The sequence below is a fragment of the Agrilus planipennis genome, unplaced genomic scaffold (genome assembly GCF_000699045.2).
Source record: "Agrilus planipennis isolate EAB-ADULT unplaced genomic scaffold, Apla_2.0 scaffold79, whole genome shotgun sequence".
Taxonomy (NCBI): domain Eukaryota; kingdom Metazoa; phylum Arthropoda; class Insecta; order Coleoptera; family Buprestidae; genus Agrilus; species Agrilus planipennis.
Window position 1 is genome coordinate 12,308 of NW_020442428.1, and position 15,950 is coordinate 28,257.

At 35.8% G+C, this 15,950-nt stretch overlaps 2 protein-coding genes across 3 annotated transcripts in view; both read left to right on the forward strand.

The window, feature by feature from the left end:
* Positions 1–7,437: 7,437 nt before the first annotated feature.
* Positions 7,438–10,075, forward strand: LOC108734618 (SAFB-like transcription modulator). Its single transcript, XM_018466250.2, has 2 exons — positions 7,438–9,640; positions 9,699–10,075. The coding sequence occupies exons 1-2, from the start codon at positions 7,533–7,535 to the stop codon at positions 9,925–9,927; spliced, it is 2,337 nt and encodes a 778-aa protein (XP_018321752.1). The 5' UTR covers positions 7,438–7,532; the 3' UTR covers positions 9,928–10,075.
* Positions 10,076–13,049: 2,974 nt separating this feature from the next.
* Positions 13,050–15,950, forward strand: part of LOC108734639 (SAFB-like transcription modulator) — an 11,326-nt gene continuing 8,425 nt past the window's right edge. The window contains exons 1-3 of one of the 2 annotated variants that reach the window (XM_018466277.1): positions 13,050–13,241; positions 13,302–13,547; positions 13,626–13,682. In XM_018466277.1, coding sequence (XP_018321779.1) covers positions 13,174–13,241; positions 13,302–13,547; positions 13,626–13,682 — 371 coding nt within the window. In that variant the 5' untranslated portion in view covers positions 13,050–13,173. The remainder of the gene's footprint in view (positions 13,242–13,301; positions 13,548–13,625; positions 13,683–15,950) is intronic. The other variant, XM_018466278.1, reaches the window with a different exon arrangement.

Here is a 15,950-nt window from a genome sequence, read left to right on the forward strand (position 1 = left end):
TTTCAATATTAGACAGTATTTTCACCATAAGGTTTTCAGCCCGAACATGGACTTGCAACTACCTTGAGTCAATCTTCGCATTTTTCGAAATCTATTGAAGTGTAGACTTGAAGCTAATATAAATTTAAAAGCTTTCGTTTCGTCTTAATTACAAGACTTTATCAAGGTATGCTTCTTCTTTTTCTTAAAGTGCCGTGTCTTCCCGGAACATTGGCGATTAGTTACACGATTTTTACATACACTCCGTACGACTGGAGAAGATTCTTGAACCATTAAATAATGATTTCTCATTACTTGCGCAAAATATTCAAGCTGTTTTCTTTTTATGGGGATTAAATCGAACGAATATAAAAAGAGGAGACGAATGATTTCGAAGAAGTGGCTGATTTTAGGTATCTAGGAAGTCAGATAAGTCAGGACGGAAGGAGGACTAGGGATATAAAGCAGAGGATAGCAAAGGGTCGAGTTGCCTTCAATAAATAGAAGTCACATCTTTGCTCGCGAACGATTAATTGAGAAATTCGAAAAAGATTGTTAAAGGTGAGCGCGGCACTGTACGGGTGCGAATCATGAACAGTGGGCGCGGCGGATAAGAAAAGGTTAGATACGTTCGACGTTTGGTGTAACCTGCGAATGATGAGGATACCGTGGATAGAGAAGGTTAGAAATGAAGAGGTATTAGAACAGAGAACTCTATGAAATTAATATGAAATAGGCGAGATAGGCTAGTAGGACACCTTCTCAGGCATGAAGGTCTAGTCAGAGACATATTAGAGTCATAACGGGAGTTAGGAGGGATGGAGGTAGATCTAGATTAGATTATTGTTCGCAAATAGTTAAGGATGTGGGATGTTCTAGTTTTAGGGATATATGAAGATTAGCTAGGGATAGGAAGGAGTGGAGGTGCCTGTCCAATCAGTCTTAAGACTGACACTCTTATGATGATAAGGTTTGGAATGTGATGTTACAGGCGAATGATGTACAGAAAAGGTTAGAAATGAGGAGGTCAATAAGAAATAGGTGAGATAGGTTACTAGGGCTAGAGACATAGTAGAAGCAGAAACAGTAGATAAGTAGAGGTTGACCTAAATTAGATTCCTGTTCACAAATAATTAGGGATGTGGGATGTTCTAGTTTTAGGGAAATTCGAAGATTAGTATAGTAAATTGCGGAGGTGCGTATCCAATCAGTCTTAGGATTGACAACCTTATTTTGATGACCCATTGATTTCTTTACTGTTTTTGAGTAGATAGGTTATTTTAGTATTAACAATATTTAAGCTCCTGTTTCCCGGATTTTCCAGTATTATTTTCTTGCGTAATTTAAGTACAAGCTACTCTCTCCATTAAGGTACAGAAGTGTCATTCCGAGTTTTAAATAAATAAATATCAAAAAGCCTTAAAATGAAGCGGTGCTGTCTTTTGATGGTGAAGTTTAGCCGCTCATCCTTTTGGCCGTTACGTGCAATCGACCTCCTCGATTTACTTAGCAATTCCCAAAGTACGATATTTTCCTCTCGTTTGCTTCGTACATCCGTCTCTGTTTCATCCCTTTCCATTTCTCCGATTCTTTGAGAAAGGGCAACTGCCGTAACGGATTTATCAACTTTAATGAATCCATAGCTGCACTTTTCCGTAGGGAAACGAAAATAGGATTTACCGACCTCACCCTCGCCACACTGAAAGTATCAACTGCCGAGTAATCCACTTCCACTGGTTGTGTGTATTTTTCATCTTCTGCGTCAGCTTTTGGCTCACGTTGCAACCGTCAAGCACATTCCTTGCCGCTAAAGTAAAGATTCATTATTCGCTTTTTCTTGCATTCTTAAGGTACAGTGTCGATTAGGCGACTGCAATGACTACAGTCGCGCGATCGCTAACGCGCAACTTATGTAGTACTGTTTAACTAATTACAGAAGCCGAAACAGAAGTTAAGAGGGTATAGTCTCTATCCTATTGGGATCCGTCAAATGGGAGGAGCCTAAAAACATGGCGCTGATTAGGGAAAATTTATCATAGTTCCTAAAGTGTAATTTCCATGTTTTTAAATTATGATAAAATGATAAGTATTATCGCAATATGTGATTGGGCTGACACAACGCCTCGAAAAAGAAATTTCGTTGAAGGTGAGCGTGTTTTTAATGCCAATCACATTACAAAATTCGGAAAAGACAAATCCGGAAGTTAACCTTCAAATTCCGTCAAGTTTACTGCCTACTGTTTACAAACTTAGGATTTAAAAAGTGATCCACATTAAATGGGTGATTCTGGGTGATTTAAGCAAAATCATATCAATGACTTGCACGTGCAAAGCCAGTTCAAGTCCGCGTTGCAAACTCATTATTGCAACTTTGTTGTATTGCACCAGGTAGGTTCTTAACCTCAAAATAGTTATATCGTCTCATTAGAATTGTGTTAAAACAATTACAAAGGAATAAATAATAATTTCTCACTTTTAGTATGATTCTAGTTTTAAATATTAAGGTTATGGCTGATTGTAAATACTTGCTGACGTGAACAAATTTTCAGTCCGGAATTTACTTCTTTGATACCTACTGCTTTCATCCAAGCTTCTATTAGTTTACTTTTTTCTCTAATTTTCCTATTTTTTACATATATAAAACGGTTAGCTTTCATTGCAAAGTAATGTTAATGTAAGTGAAGATCTACGTCTGAAGTGCTATTGCAGCTTTTCACTGAACATATTAACTTTTTATTTGATTTAACTTTAGGAGAAAACTTCATCGACTCCATTATCAATTTTTTTTTCTTTTTTAACGTGTTTCATTATTTTAATAAACAATTTTACGATTTATATGTACTATTCCCTTGGTTATTTATCCCTCATATTAGTTACAAGTTTTACTACCAGGTGGCGTATGCCCATTTGACGGATCCCAATAGAGGGAGATAGTTAGGGATATAGGTTGATATGGTTTTCAAGAAATGCGAAGATTGGCTCAAGGTATTGGAAAGAAGTGGAAATGTGTGTCCATGTAATCAGTCTTCGAGCTGAAAACACGATGATGATGGTGCTGGATAATGTACAACAGTACAACGTTAAGAACAAAAAAGGTGAAATATCCCTATCGTTTTCTTCTAGCTAAGGGTCGCAATGACACTGAGCATTTGGAATTAAATTCTTGATTAGATTTACGACGGTAGCATTGTACAAAAAAAGTGCTGTCGAACCTCTTCCTCTGTCTTGGCAAGAAATATTCCAATGCAAATTGCCATCACCTAACAACAAGCGACCGGTTTAATTGCATTTTAAGCCTTTCAACCTTTGTATTCCGCTTAATCCAATTTTACATTTTAAACGCCTTTCCCTAAATTAGAAACGCGATATAATTTGAATTCAGGAAAACTTCTACTCATTAGATACTAGGAAATTTCCTAGTTAATGTCTCTTTTAGAGGTGCACTTGATGAATTGTCTCACTGCTCTATTTGGATTATATTGTTAAAAAATTTAAATTCAGGCTCTTTATCAGTGTCTGAAGCTACCTACCAGAGAGAGAACTACCCGAATATTTTCTTTTAAAGTAATGTTCTTATCCGAAATAATAACATATCGAGTCAAATCATATTATTCTATAAAGAATTTTGTAAAAGAGTAGTTTTCACCCCTTATACAGGGTTTGTCCGGAAAGTAATAGGACTGAGTCGATTTAAAAAAATTTATTGGGTCAATGGTTACAATTCTTTAAAAACATTCGAAATAGGCTCCTTCTGCGTCGATACAGCACTGCCAGCGCGATTTCCAAGCATTGAAGGCATTCTCCGGAGTAGCCTTAAGAGCCGAGGTGCATGCTGCTTGGATACCCTCTGTCGTCTCAAAATGCTTGCCTTTCATCGGCCTTTTCAGGCGAACAACCAAAAAAAATCCGGGGGGTGGGGACATCTGGGCTGTAGGGCGGCTGCGGAAGCGTTGGGATGCCGGTAGCTGTCCACAAGAAAGGCGGTGTGAGCCGGGTCGTTGTCGTGGTGCAACTTCCAGTCGGCTGCGATGTCTTGTCGCACCCGATTGACCCTTCGTTTGAGTCTCTTGAGCACTTCCATGTAAAACTTGGCGTTGACGGTTTTTCCAGGAGGAACAAATTCATGGTGGACGATGCCTTTCATGCCAAAAAAGACAATGAGCATCGTTTTCACTTTGGATTTGCTCATTCTTCCCTTTTTTGGGCGAGGAGACGCCGGCGTGTGCCACTCGGAAGATTGCCTCTTTGTCTCGGGATCATACTCAAAGATCCGTGACTCGTCACCTGTGATTACGTTATTCAAAAATTGGGGGTCACTTTCACACATATTTAAATTTTCGGCTTGCACCACTCACAGAAACACGTCGCGCGAAAAAGCCTCTTCTGACTCTCCAGGTGCTCGGAGACAACTCACTAGCTGCTCGTTTGTTAGCTAGGAATGCCCTCTACCGAATCCAGTCGGTGCGCGCACGCTCCTAAGTACGGTCGCGGTGGAAGGAAATCAGTCCGATTACTTTCCGGACAAACCCTGTAGATGCGTGGACGAGAAAACGGTTAATTGCGTCTTCTTGCGGTCACTCTTTTCCTTTCTAAAAACAAGATTACATATTTACATTTTAATCATGTTAGAAGCCTTTCTTCACTGTTGTTAATAGAAAGTTATCAAATTCATTATTATTCGTTGTAAATGAATTACATTCAGTACAGTACGAGTTTCAAATAAATCACATTTCTGATATTAACAAGGGAATCGCGATGTTGATTATGTATTTTGCCATCCCTCTCGTTATTAACGAAAATCAGAGCTAATTCTCTAGCGGCGGTCGGAAAAGCGGCGCACCGTAAATCCGTGGCGTCGCATCGCGCGGAACTTTTGTCAATTAGCGTCGCAGTTGTTACGCCAGGTTGCACATTGCACGGGTTCGGTCGTATTACCGCCGGGCCAGTTATTATCCGGGCGATCGTTGACGGTAGCCCTCGTTGCAAATTTGTTTGGCGAAGGAGCCCGTACCCCGTGGCTGTAACCCCGTTCCGTGCCTGTGGAGCAAGCGGAGTGAGAGGCATTTGCGTGCTCTTGTCTAATTGATTTATGGATTTGAGACCGGGTTGTGGAACGAAGATTACCGTAGCGGTAGCGGATGCGGTACATGGTACCAATTGCAACCGTTGGTATCGGTCGGTGCTGGGCTGCTAGGCTATTCTGTATGTTTGTGTATGACATCGAACTAGGCGCATAATAACGCAGGTATTGTATGTTGCAACGACAAACATAAATACACGTTGAAATGTTACAGAATTTTGTCGATTCAATATCATCCTGATTAATATTTGTCCCACCTCACCACCACGCAGTTCGTAAAATGTCATAATTTTAACGAAAATGTGACGAAATAAATTTTGATTTACTTATCGTTCCGATAACGACCTGAAATCATTCATAGTAATAAATAAGTGTAGGATTTACGATCCCCTTTTAAACAGTCCATTTTAAACAGTTATGAACTAAAACTTTTAGCTTTTAAGTAAATTAATTCTGCAACTCTAGTTAGATACATAGTCAAAGTGGTCGATAACAATGAATGACTTTGAGCGGCAGTCATTGGAACTAAATAAACGGCATAATAATCCGAAAGTCCTATCTGAAATTTAGGATCTTATTTAAGGGCGGTAAATCGGATCGTAAAGAGAGCAGTGTATCCCCTAAAGTGTCTCGTTACTTCTCGCAGCGGGTAGCACTAAAATGATCTATAAATTCGTTACCTATATAATTCTTTAATAACCAAGATTAATTTCAGTTCGCATTAAAAATACACTTATTATGTGTATTGAATGTCGCATTTAAACAAATGTTTAGGTCGTTGAACTGATTGACCCTTACATTGTTTTTTTTATAAAAAAGAAGAAGAATTACCCGGTGTTAACAAACACTAACTATCGGTAGAGTCGAAAATATATTAACCGTATAAAAATTGGAAAAAAACGTATGGGTCTAAATATCTATACTCGGACGTATGGTTGGTTGCGTATAATACGTAAACACATTGAAGTACAAAAACACATGCGCTAAGGGGTTAAATTAGGTTATAATCGGAAGAGTTTCTATAAATGATATGTGTCGAGTTATACACACCATCGAAAAAGGTATTTGCACCTAACACGATACAATCATTTTTGGATCGGTTTCGCTTTCTATTGGTGGTATATTGTTTCATAAAATAACATAAATGACAACGAAAATCCGTTTCCAACGTTTCCCAATCGCTCCCTTTGAATGAGGTACGAAATGCTTAAAGAGCCGGAGAGTTGAACGAGCTTAAATCTCTTAAATGTTAGTTCAATCGACCGGAGCGCCATTAGGGGTTTGCTTGTACGTACGATTCGTTGTCGCTTATCTTTCGGAAACAGATAACCGGCTACATTAGAGCTTTCTACCCAATGTGCGCTTCCTGATAACGAAATAAGTTTTTCATATTTACCGATAGATTACACAGTAGCGCCGCTGATGACTTTCTTTTACGTTTATTCGGTTTTATGCTTTTAGCATCTTTTCATTCGCTTTTTACTGTTGTCAAATGGCATAAATGTACCCGTAATGTGTTCTTTGTACAGGTACCCCCAGAATATGAAGTAGAGTTAATTTTTTTTTTTGGCATGTTGTAAGATAAATGAATTAATCGTATGATTACAAGTAATCATGGATTATAATTTTGTTCTATATTAGTTTATATTAATTACCCATTGTTACTTTTATCTGTCTTTGGTTTTAATTTCTATAACTATAAAAAACACTGTAGTCAAGCAATAAGTACAAAACCCAAAACCAAGATAATGCAGCGCGGTAAAAACCCCTCAATACGCGAGTTGATATAACTTGTACTAGAAATGTTTTACTTTGGGTTGTTTAACATCATATTATGGGGAATCATTTAGGTAATGTCATCTTCAAAAGAAAAAGCTTACGGTTAATGAATACAATTTAGGTTATATGCTTACTAATTGGTGTTAATTAGGCTCTATAGAGTNAAAATAAAAATAGCGACCCCTTAGATTTGAGCTATAGGGCTCATGTTTGGCGAGGATTTTTTTTACATCAAATAGAAACATTTGAGGGGGTAAATTAAAATTTTTGTTTGAAGCATCCTAATATATATATAGTATTGTGGTACTACTTTGAAAAGTAGCGCTCAGTACAAACCTACGATTTTTGATCCTTTAAACTACGATATTTGTTGATGTTACAATCCAAGGACCCTCCAACGTATAGAATTGATGTAAGTGAAGGACTGTCTACATAACGTTTGGACTATGGGACTGGAACTTACTTGGTCGGTTCCCTAATGATTTACCTTCCTTTATTTTAATTTTATGAACTTCGAATGTCTCTAGTCGTCTAGTCTTCTGAATGCAGCGATAAATAATTTAGACGTAGATACAGCTTTTTTACGTCACGATACTTTGTTTGCTTTTTTTTTTTTGAGAGAAAAACAATAATTTTTGTTTCACGCAGGTTCTCGAACGAACAAACGTCTTGTCGCATTATTTGTTTATCGACTATGAAGAATAAAAATTCTAAGAGTAACAGCGACAATACCAAACATTTGTCTGCTACTAAGAACGACACTGTCATGGAAAACAAAAGTGTTGAAGAGATCACAAGTTCAGATAGGATCGACGTGGAAAATTTGCTTCCTTGCAAGAAAGAATGCATTGATTTCGAAGGAAGCGACGTCGAATACGTTGAAGACAGCAAGGAAAGCGAACGCCTGCTAGATTACATCATTCTTGACGACGACGACAATGATGATGGTAAACCTATTGATGAACAATTCCTACATGTTGGTGACACAGAATTCCAATTAAAATGTGAAATCGGAGAAGTGAAAATAAAAGAAGAATCTCTTTGTTCCGGAACGGAAAGTATCTCATCAAATGGGAATCAAACAGAAGGTGATAAAGGCGTAGATACACAAACTTTGTCAGATGCAACAGCCAAAGAGAAATTAGTAAATGCTGCGTACGCAGCTACGCCAAAAGAAGAAGGGGGAAATGAAAAAAATTGCGATTCCTTAGTGTTGACCCTTGATGAGAAAGAACTTGGTGAAATATCAGAAGCTGTGGAGTCGAAAAGTGGCTTCAACGAAAGTCAGTCTACAACACATACTGAATCTTTTGCGGAAGTGGAAGAGAAGCACGTTGTCTTAAAGAAGATTAAGCCCGTTGATAAGCCGAAAGTAACTGAGGCTGAAAGCACTTCAGGTATCCCTTCCTCGGAAAATGACACGAAAAGTTCCGATTTTATAGACAAAAAAACAGAGTTGAACGATACCCCCTTGATTAAAACAGAGACTAATCAGAAAGTTAAGAGCAATACAATTGAGCCGATACCAAAATCAAGGGTAGTGTGGGTTTCAAACTTGAAGCGTTCCACGAAAGCTACCGATTTAAAACAGCACCTGAACAAGTTTGGCAAAGTAATTACAACTAAGATTGTAACTGACGGTCGAAGGTGCTTTGGTTATGTTGTTCTCGAAAGTTGTAAAGATGCTGCAAACTGCATTAACAACTTGAACGATTCCGAATACGAAGGCGCCAAAATAACAATTGCCACGACCAAACCGATAGTAGAAAACAAGAACAATCCGAAGGAAGATGAAAAGTCGAAGTCAACAGGGGGCGAAAATAGCAAAAGCAACAAAAAACGTGCCCATTCCAAAGATAGCAAAGGAAGAAAAGAAAAATCAAAATCTAAAACGATTATTAAAATTACGAAGCGTCGCAGGTCGCCGTCGATGGACCCATTGACCACAAAATTTGATGATAAACACTTTTCGAGGATCAAAGATGACAGAATGGAAAGGGAATATTTGAGAGAGAAACAAGAAAAGGAAAGACTGAAGAGGAGGCTAGCTGAAGAAATGAAACGAAGCAGAGATGAAATGAACAGATTAAGGGAAAAGGAGGAGAAACAACGCCAGAGGGAACTGAAGCTGGAATTGGAACGAAAGAGGTTACGCTTGGAAAAGGAAATGCTAGAACGTGAAAGAAGAGAGATGATGCAACTAGAAGAGGAGAAGTGCAAGATTGAAAAGGAAAAGATAAGTTTGATGCGCCAAAAGTTAGAAATGGAAAAAAGCATTCGGGATTCGAAGAGAAAAGTCACACCCGAAAAGGAAGAACGAAAAGTAAAGAAACAAAGAAGTGCAGTTGGTAGTTTCAACTTCGATAAGTTTGATATAGAAAGACGTAGGAGATCAAGCGAACGCAAAGATGACGGTAGATACCCAAACCCAAACGTACGAAAGTCTAAAGAAAAGAAACAAACTAACTCATTTTACCGAGATAACATGAGTAAGACTACTCGCCAAGATAAAGACGTGAAGCATCAAAGCAGAAGGGATGAAAAGGAGTTTCTCTGTATTCCTCCCTCTCCGCCAAAGCTTAGCAACGACTTTGAAATCCCGAAAAGAAAACAGCAGAACGACAGTTTACGTTCTTATACAAGGAAGTCATGTAATAGTACTTCTCCGTCCAAGCAAAATCATCATTCTTACCGTAAGATCGGTTTTGATAAGCCGAAGATACATCCACCACCAAGAAGAGATGAACGAACGAACATTGGAAAGTCCTCAGACCATTATGGGCATTCCGGAAAAGACCAAAGGTACGTGTCTAGGTCTTGTCCGTTTTATGTGTAAGTTTCCGATTAACGGGTATTTCAGGATGCCTTGGAACTCGACCATTTCCAGCCAATGGAAAATGAATGGTATAGGAAGTCAGTCTGGAACTGGATTTCCTGTCAGCAGATTTCCAGACGTGAATTACAGCAGTGCCAACTGTAACACTTCTAGATTTCCACAACCTACGTTCTACAATCCTCAACCCATCAATTTGCCACCGCCTGATTACAAATATTATTTCAATCATCATCCTTCTAACAGGAAATATTAATCTTGAACGTTAATTCGTTTGCTTCTGGTGTTATTTGGTTTGAGTTTTAGCGGTTACATTTTTCTTCTTTTGATTTCGTCATGATTTATACAAGTAGTACTATCTAGTTAGAACACATTGAGTTTTATATATTTGTATTATTTGATATCTAAATATAATAGCCTCGTCTAGACAAAGTGTTTGTTTTTGGATGATTTGGCGATCACTATCAAGAGACTGGATGATGGTAAATATTGTACGTAATGATCCTCAAATACTGTTTCTTCGATAGAAAGGACAAAATGGTCAAAAGGGTTTACATGGTTTATTATTACTGCAGATGTTTTTTCTGGAATGACAGTTGAATAATAATATTAATGTCTAAGCCATTGTAAGTTGACCATTGATCCTTGTATCTTTTACAGAAGTTGGTCCTTTGAGGAAAAAGCAGTAAGTAGCTTTTGATGGAGAGAGATACAGTTTTGTTCTGTTTTGTTGACTGCTTCTAGGTGTTTATATGTTACAAGATTAATAATAAGACACTTGACGTATATTTCGCCACGTTGTGGTTTCTTTAGAATTAAGTAGAAAAAGCCACAACGTAACGAAACATACGTCAAGTTTACAATAATAAAAGTGTGGATATTTAGAGTGTTAAAGTTAAATCTTCATCATTTTAATCGAACAATTCAAATTAAAACAAACGGAAAATCTCAGTAATAGTAACAAAATGGATTTTTTGATTGTACTTAATTTAATCGTTTATGTGAGGGAAAACTTAAAATATAACAATGAGGCAATTTAATGAAATATTGGAACAATACTAGAGAAGAGCCGGTGGTTCCTGAATTCTTAGCAAAAATAGCATATAATTAAAATCATGTTTATGTCGCAGTAATAATTTTTACAAATGCTCAAAAATCCTAAAATTATTTATTATCAAAACGCTTCACCGAAGATGTAGAGAGTGCAGTGTTTCCAGTCTTCTGGGAACTTTGTATGGTAAACCCCAGTGACACTTTTGGTCAGAAAATGCTTATTGAGCTGGAGATCTCAGGAGCACCACGGGGATGATGTAAGCAAGTAGGTTCAGCAAACCAGAAGTAATTAAGATACAATTTGGTTGTTTAGCAATTGTAATGGTACTTCTGGGGTATTACAACTCAAAGGACTGTTGCTCAGGTGTATTTTATTATTATACTACTTAATATCTAACTAAATCTATAGTTGACTAAACTTGAATTTGAATTAGCATTTAAGCCGAAGTTGAAGTTTGAAGACTTATATTGAATTGAAGACTTTTTCGAAACTGATGACTTATGTTGAATATTGATAGACTACTACTTGACCACTGGTCATAAAACTATATAAACTTGGTTTATGACGTATTAACGAAAGTACAATCTATATTATTAACAAGAGATTTCCACTATTTGTCATCATCAAGAGAATTAGCATTTATCATTCACAAACATTTAGATAGAAGAATAATTATCAAGTTTAGTATTTTACATATTTATCTTATGTCTATAGTAACGTCTATAATTATTTACCAACTTCCTCTACGAAGTTAGTGAACAAATGTATACAAAAGATAATGAATAAAACTAAACAAACATGTTACGTATGGGTACACTGCACAATTATTCAAAAGTATATCCTTAACTTACGTTAGACCAAATTTTCATATATATATACATATGCATATCATCTTCGAATCTATTGAATGCGTACTGGTACCCAAAGCCAAGTGTAGATTCACTATTAATACCAATAAATTTCGCCACAAAATTCTAGCAAATAACACCATTCCTCATAAAAATCCCTTAACTATAAAATACTTAACGGAATTGAAATTAATGAAAAGTAATAGAAAATAAAAGATGAAAACTAATTATTCGAAGCATTAAACTAATACTTGTATATACTTAAGAGCGAATTTACCAAATAATATTTTAAAACGTTAATTTATTGCATAATCTACATTAAAAAAAGATTACTGTAAGATAAAAAAGAGATTTACGTAATTTCATTATCTCCATGATCAACTATGTACTAATTAGATAATTCCTAGATTATTCGATACGTTAAATTATAAATATAATACATAGGAAAGGAGACTGTGGTGTGGAAATATTAAAATAACCAAAAGGACTTACCCTAATAACCACAATACTTGTGGGGTAAGTCTTTTAGATTATTTTATTACGTAAAATTAAATTGGTAGGATTTTCCTTGTGGAAATTCAAAAATTACTTATAAACTTAAATGCAAAACTCCGCTAAATTAGAAAATGAATTTACGAAGAAGAGATAGAATTCTGTTTTAAAATCAGTCCCAACCATATATTATGTTATAATCGTTCTAATTCACATACGATAACTACACTACAAAAATTTTACAATAACGTAATTGAACCCTAACTCCTGCAAAAAATAATTAAGTCTCAGCTCCGATACCCAATTGTTTCGGAGGTCATACAACCTTATATCTTGAAGCAAAATTTAATCATCTATCTGGAAAATCACCAACTTTAAACAAAATGCACAAAAGGATTTTATACTCATTACTATTCAAAAAATAAAAAGATAGCTTTTATCTCAAAGTTCTTCAAAAATAATCTGAATTACTCAAAAGCAATACTATATACAATACTGAAAAATTTAAAGACCACCACGTAGTGGTATTACCTATACGAAATGAGGAAACTCTAAAAATCACCACGTGTAGTAATTACAAAACGATAAATTTCAAAACAAAAAGCTACTTATGTTCAAATTCGGGATCAATCACCAGGAACTAAGAGATTCAGCACCGGAAACACGAGCAGCAAAAGGTATTTAACTCCATATACACAAAGTGGAAAAGTACACGATGTATATAACATATTAATCCAGGAGAGAGAGTTTCCCTCATGAGAAAAAAATCATCGTTATTTCTACGAATTGAGAGTGCCAAAATCACGGCACGCGCGAGACAGAGAACTAGAGACACAAAGGGCTTTCTAGTTAGTAACGGGCTTTTTCCATACAAAAAAAGTGTAACCATTTAAATAGGCAACACATTATGCTAACGATTAACATATAGACGATAATGAGAGAAAAGCACGTTGTGGTGGAATATTCACATTCGGACGTCGTAGCTGAAGTGTGGCTGGTGTGTTTACGATTTGTGGCGTTAAGGCGGTGCAGCAGTGTGAACAAAAAGTAAATTTACGATTAATAGATGTGAGGCCACTTTTTTAAAAGTGTATGTAATAATTAAAAAATGGTCTCTTGTTGCGCATATGGATGTACAAAGAAATTCGTCAAGAATTCCTCAATATCGTTTCATAAGTAAGCATTCGATTAATAAATTTGAACGTTTTGTTTTATGAATAAATTACAATTATTAAGGCTCCCTACGAATCCGGAAATGCGGGAAAAGTGGATTAAGGCGGTCAGGAGTGAAAATTTCATCCTTTCGAATAACGCAGTAGTTTGCAGCGAGCACTTTTCAAGTGCAGATTTCATAAATTTAAGTAATCGTAGGAGAACACTGACGAAAGACGCTGTACCTACAATTTTTAATTATCCGGAGCATTCAGTTAAAGAATCGCTATCTCGACGATCCATACGAAACACTCCATATCAAGAAGATGCGTAAGTAACTTTTTGTTACGTACCCCTAGATAGGTACGTGAAAATAAATTCTTTGAGAATTTCTTCCTCTATTTCCAGAGTAAGTGAAATCTTCGCATCGACAAGCAACGAAACGCACAATGATAACACTGAAAGGTACTGGCATGACTGTGTTTTGTTTATTAGATTTAAACCATTAACGTAAAATGTTAAAAAAAATTAATTGGTGCGAGAAGTAGCTAGTAGTAATATTAAGTTAATTTTTTAAATTTACTTATTCTATTGAAAAATTATTTTCTGGTTACAAGGGTCACAAGTTAGAGTTTAATTTTCCGTACGTCCATGTCTGTCAATATTAAATTCGTGGTAATTTTTTACATTAGTTGACATTGGAATTGAGACATGAAGTTTAGTCAGGTAGGTAGTACTCACCAAGTAAAGTAGTGTGGTAGTATTTATTGGAATTTTGTTTATTATTTGTTTAAAAGTCAATGCGACTGAGATACAGGCTCTTAAAGTTTCCTTAATCGGAGGAAATTCCGGTAGGTACGGCCCTGGCTTCAGCCTTCCGTCAGCTGTTCCCGCCAAACATCGTTTGTCCTAAAAGATATCCTTTTAACATTATTCCAATATATCAGGGCAGGGGCATTAAAGAAACTCGAGTGTGTCATAAATCTACCTAACTAAATAATAACGTTATCAATGCATATTTGGCGAGAACAGCTGACGAAGCGCTGCAGTCAGGGCCGTACCAACCGGAATTTCCTCCGATTAAGAAAACTTTAGGAGCCTGTATCTCACGCTACATTGGTTTCCGCATGGAATTAATACTACCACACGATTCTATATGGTGAGTACTATCTACCTGACTAAACTTCATGTCTCAATTCCAATGTCAACCCGAGTAAAAATTATTCGTCAATTTCACTCTACCAAATTACAACCAAAGTAGCTCCATAAATTTCTCTAAAATATGACCGAAAAAGGTCCGTTTGCAGGACTCAGCGCGACACTTTGCCTTTGATCTCGACACCGCTCCTTTCAAATAAAATCAAGATAAAACATGCGAAAAGATACCTTTTATTTACGGTACGTTGCGGTGCTGTTTAAGGGCTCTTTCGGTTCTTTTTTAATGTGGTGCTAGTTTGGAGCTGCTTTAGAGTTTCAAATGGTTGTATTTTGGCTATAATTTTAGAATTTAAATTTTCGTCTAATATGTAGGAAGTATTTCGGTATTAATTTAGGTCATTTCCGATATTTGGAGGCGATTCGGTGGTGTTATAGTCCTTTTTATTTTTACTCGGGAACTAATGTAAAAAATTACCAAATTCGTTTATGTAAATGTTAAATTCGTCTACAATTTACAAAAATACGCATATTTGTTGAAAGCTATGAGGAAATTATCCAATTAAGTAACAAATCCGAATTTAATTAATGAATATTGAGGCAGATATACATTTGTACCTATAAGTATATCAAGCTTATTTTATTTAAATATCGGTAGGTCTATGAAAAGGCCCCCTACCATAAAAGTATTATTTTGAACTACTTAATAGATTTGTTTAACTTAATTGCGCCCATTAGTGTGGCCACTCATTAGTGTAGTTAGGAATCGGAATTTACTTGGTGAAAGTTGATGATTCAAATTGTTTAAAAATAAAACAACATTGTTGTAGACTTACCATAAAGAGTATAATAGGATAAGATGCGCAAGTTTGTCCCCCCATGAGTACTGGTAGTTTTTTTTAATTTAATTGTAAACAATATCAGCTGTAATTTCTAAAAATTTCAGCCTTGAATATCGAACCATTTAAGAGTTAAAAAAAAATCAAGAATTTTTAAAAATAGTTCTTATTTGCAACTAACGGCGGAATCATTAAAAAGGAATGTATAAATATTTCTGGGTTATTTTTAACCCCTTCAAAGTTTTATAACAACTACGAAAGTTTTTTGTGGAATTTCGGAATGACTTTACTACACAATTTGACACTGACTAATGTAGTCTCGTAAGTTCTTTTTGAAGAAGTTAATATTTAATATTTTAAAGTGAAAAATCATGATTTTGACGAATTTTAACGGTTTATAAATCCATAAAAGTCAGCATTTTTTGTCCCATATTGATAATTGAATATTAAGTTTTTATGATTTTATGTAAGTTTTTAATTTTTCTTTCTATATTGTAATATTTTTAGACTTACTGATGTTTGAAGTAAAAAATAAGTAATATAAATTTTTCACCTGTATTTTTTTCGGGTTTATTTTAAAAAGTAAAATTTGGTTAAATTACAGAAATATTTAGACTTTAGTTAGTCAGCAGGGTGGTATTTTTACATCACTGCTTTTGATTTGTTTAAGCAGATATTCCATGGTTCAACAGTTACGAAACATAAAATTTTACTATTAATCTACCTAACTAAATAATAA

What these genes read in the sequence shown, in the direction of transcription:
- LOC108734618 (XM_018466250.2), top strand. Translation starts at nt 7,533, where the DNA reads ATGAAGAATAAAAATTCTAAGAGTAACAGCGACAATACCAAACATTTG. An exon ending in CATTCCGGAAAAGACCAAAG is followed by an intron (nt 9,641 to 9,698) that starts GTACGTGTCTAG and finishes CGGGTATTTCAG; the next exon opens with GATGCCTTGGAACTCGACCA.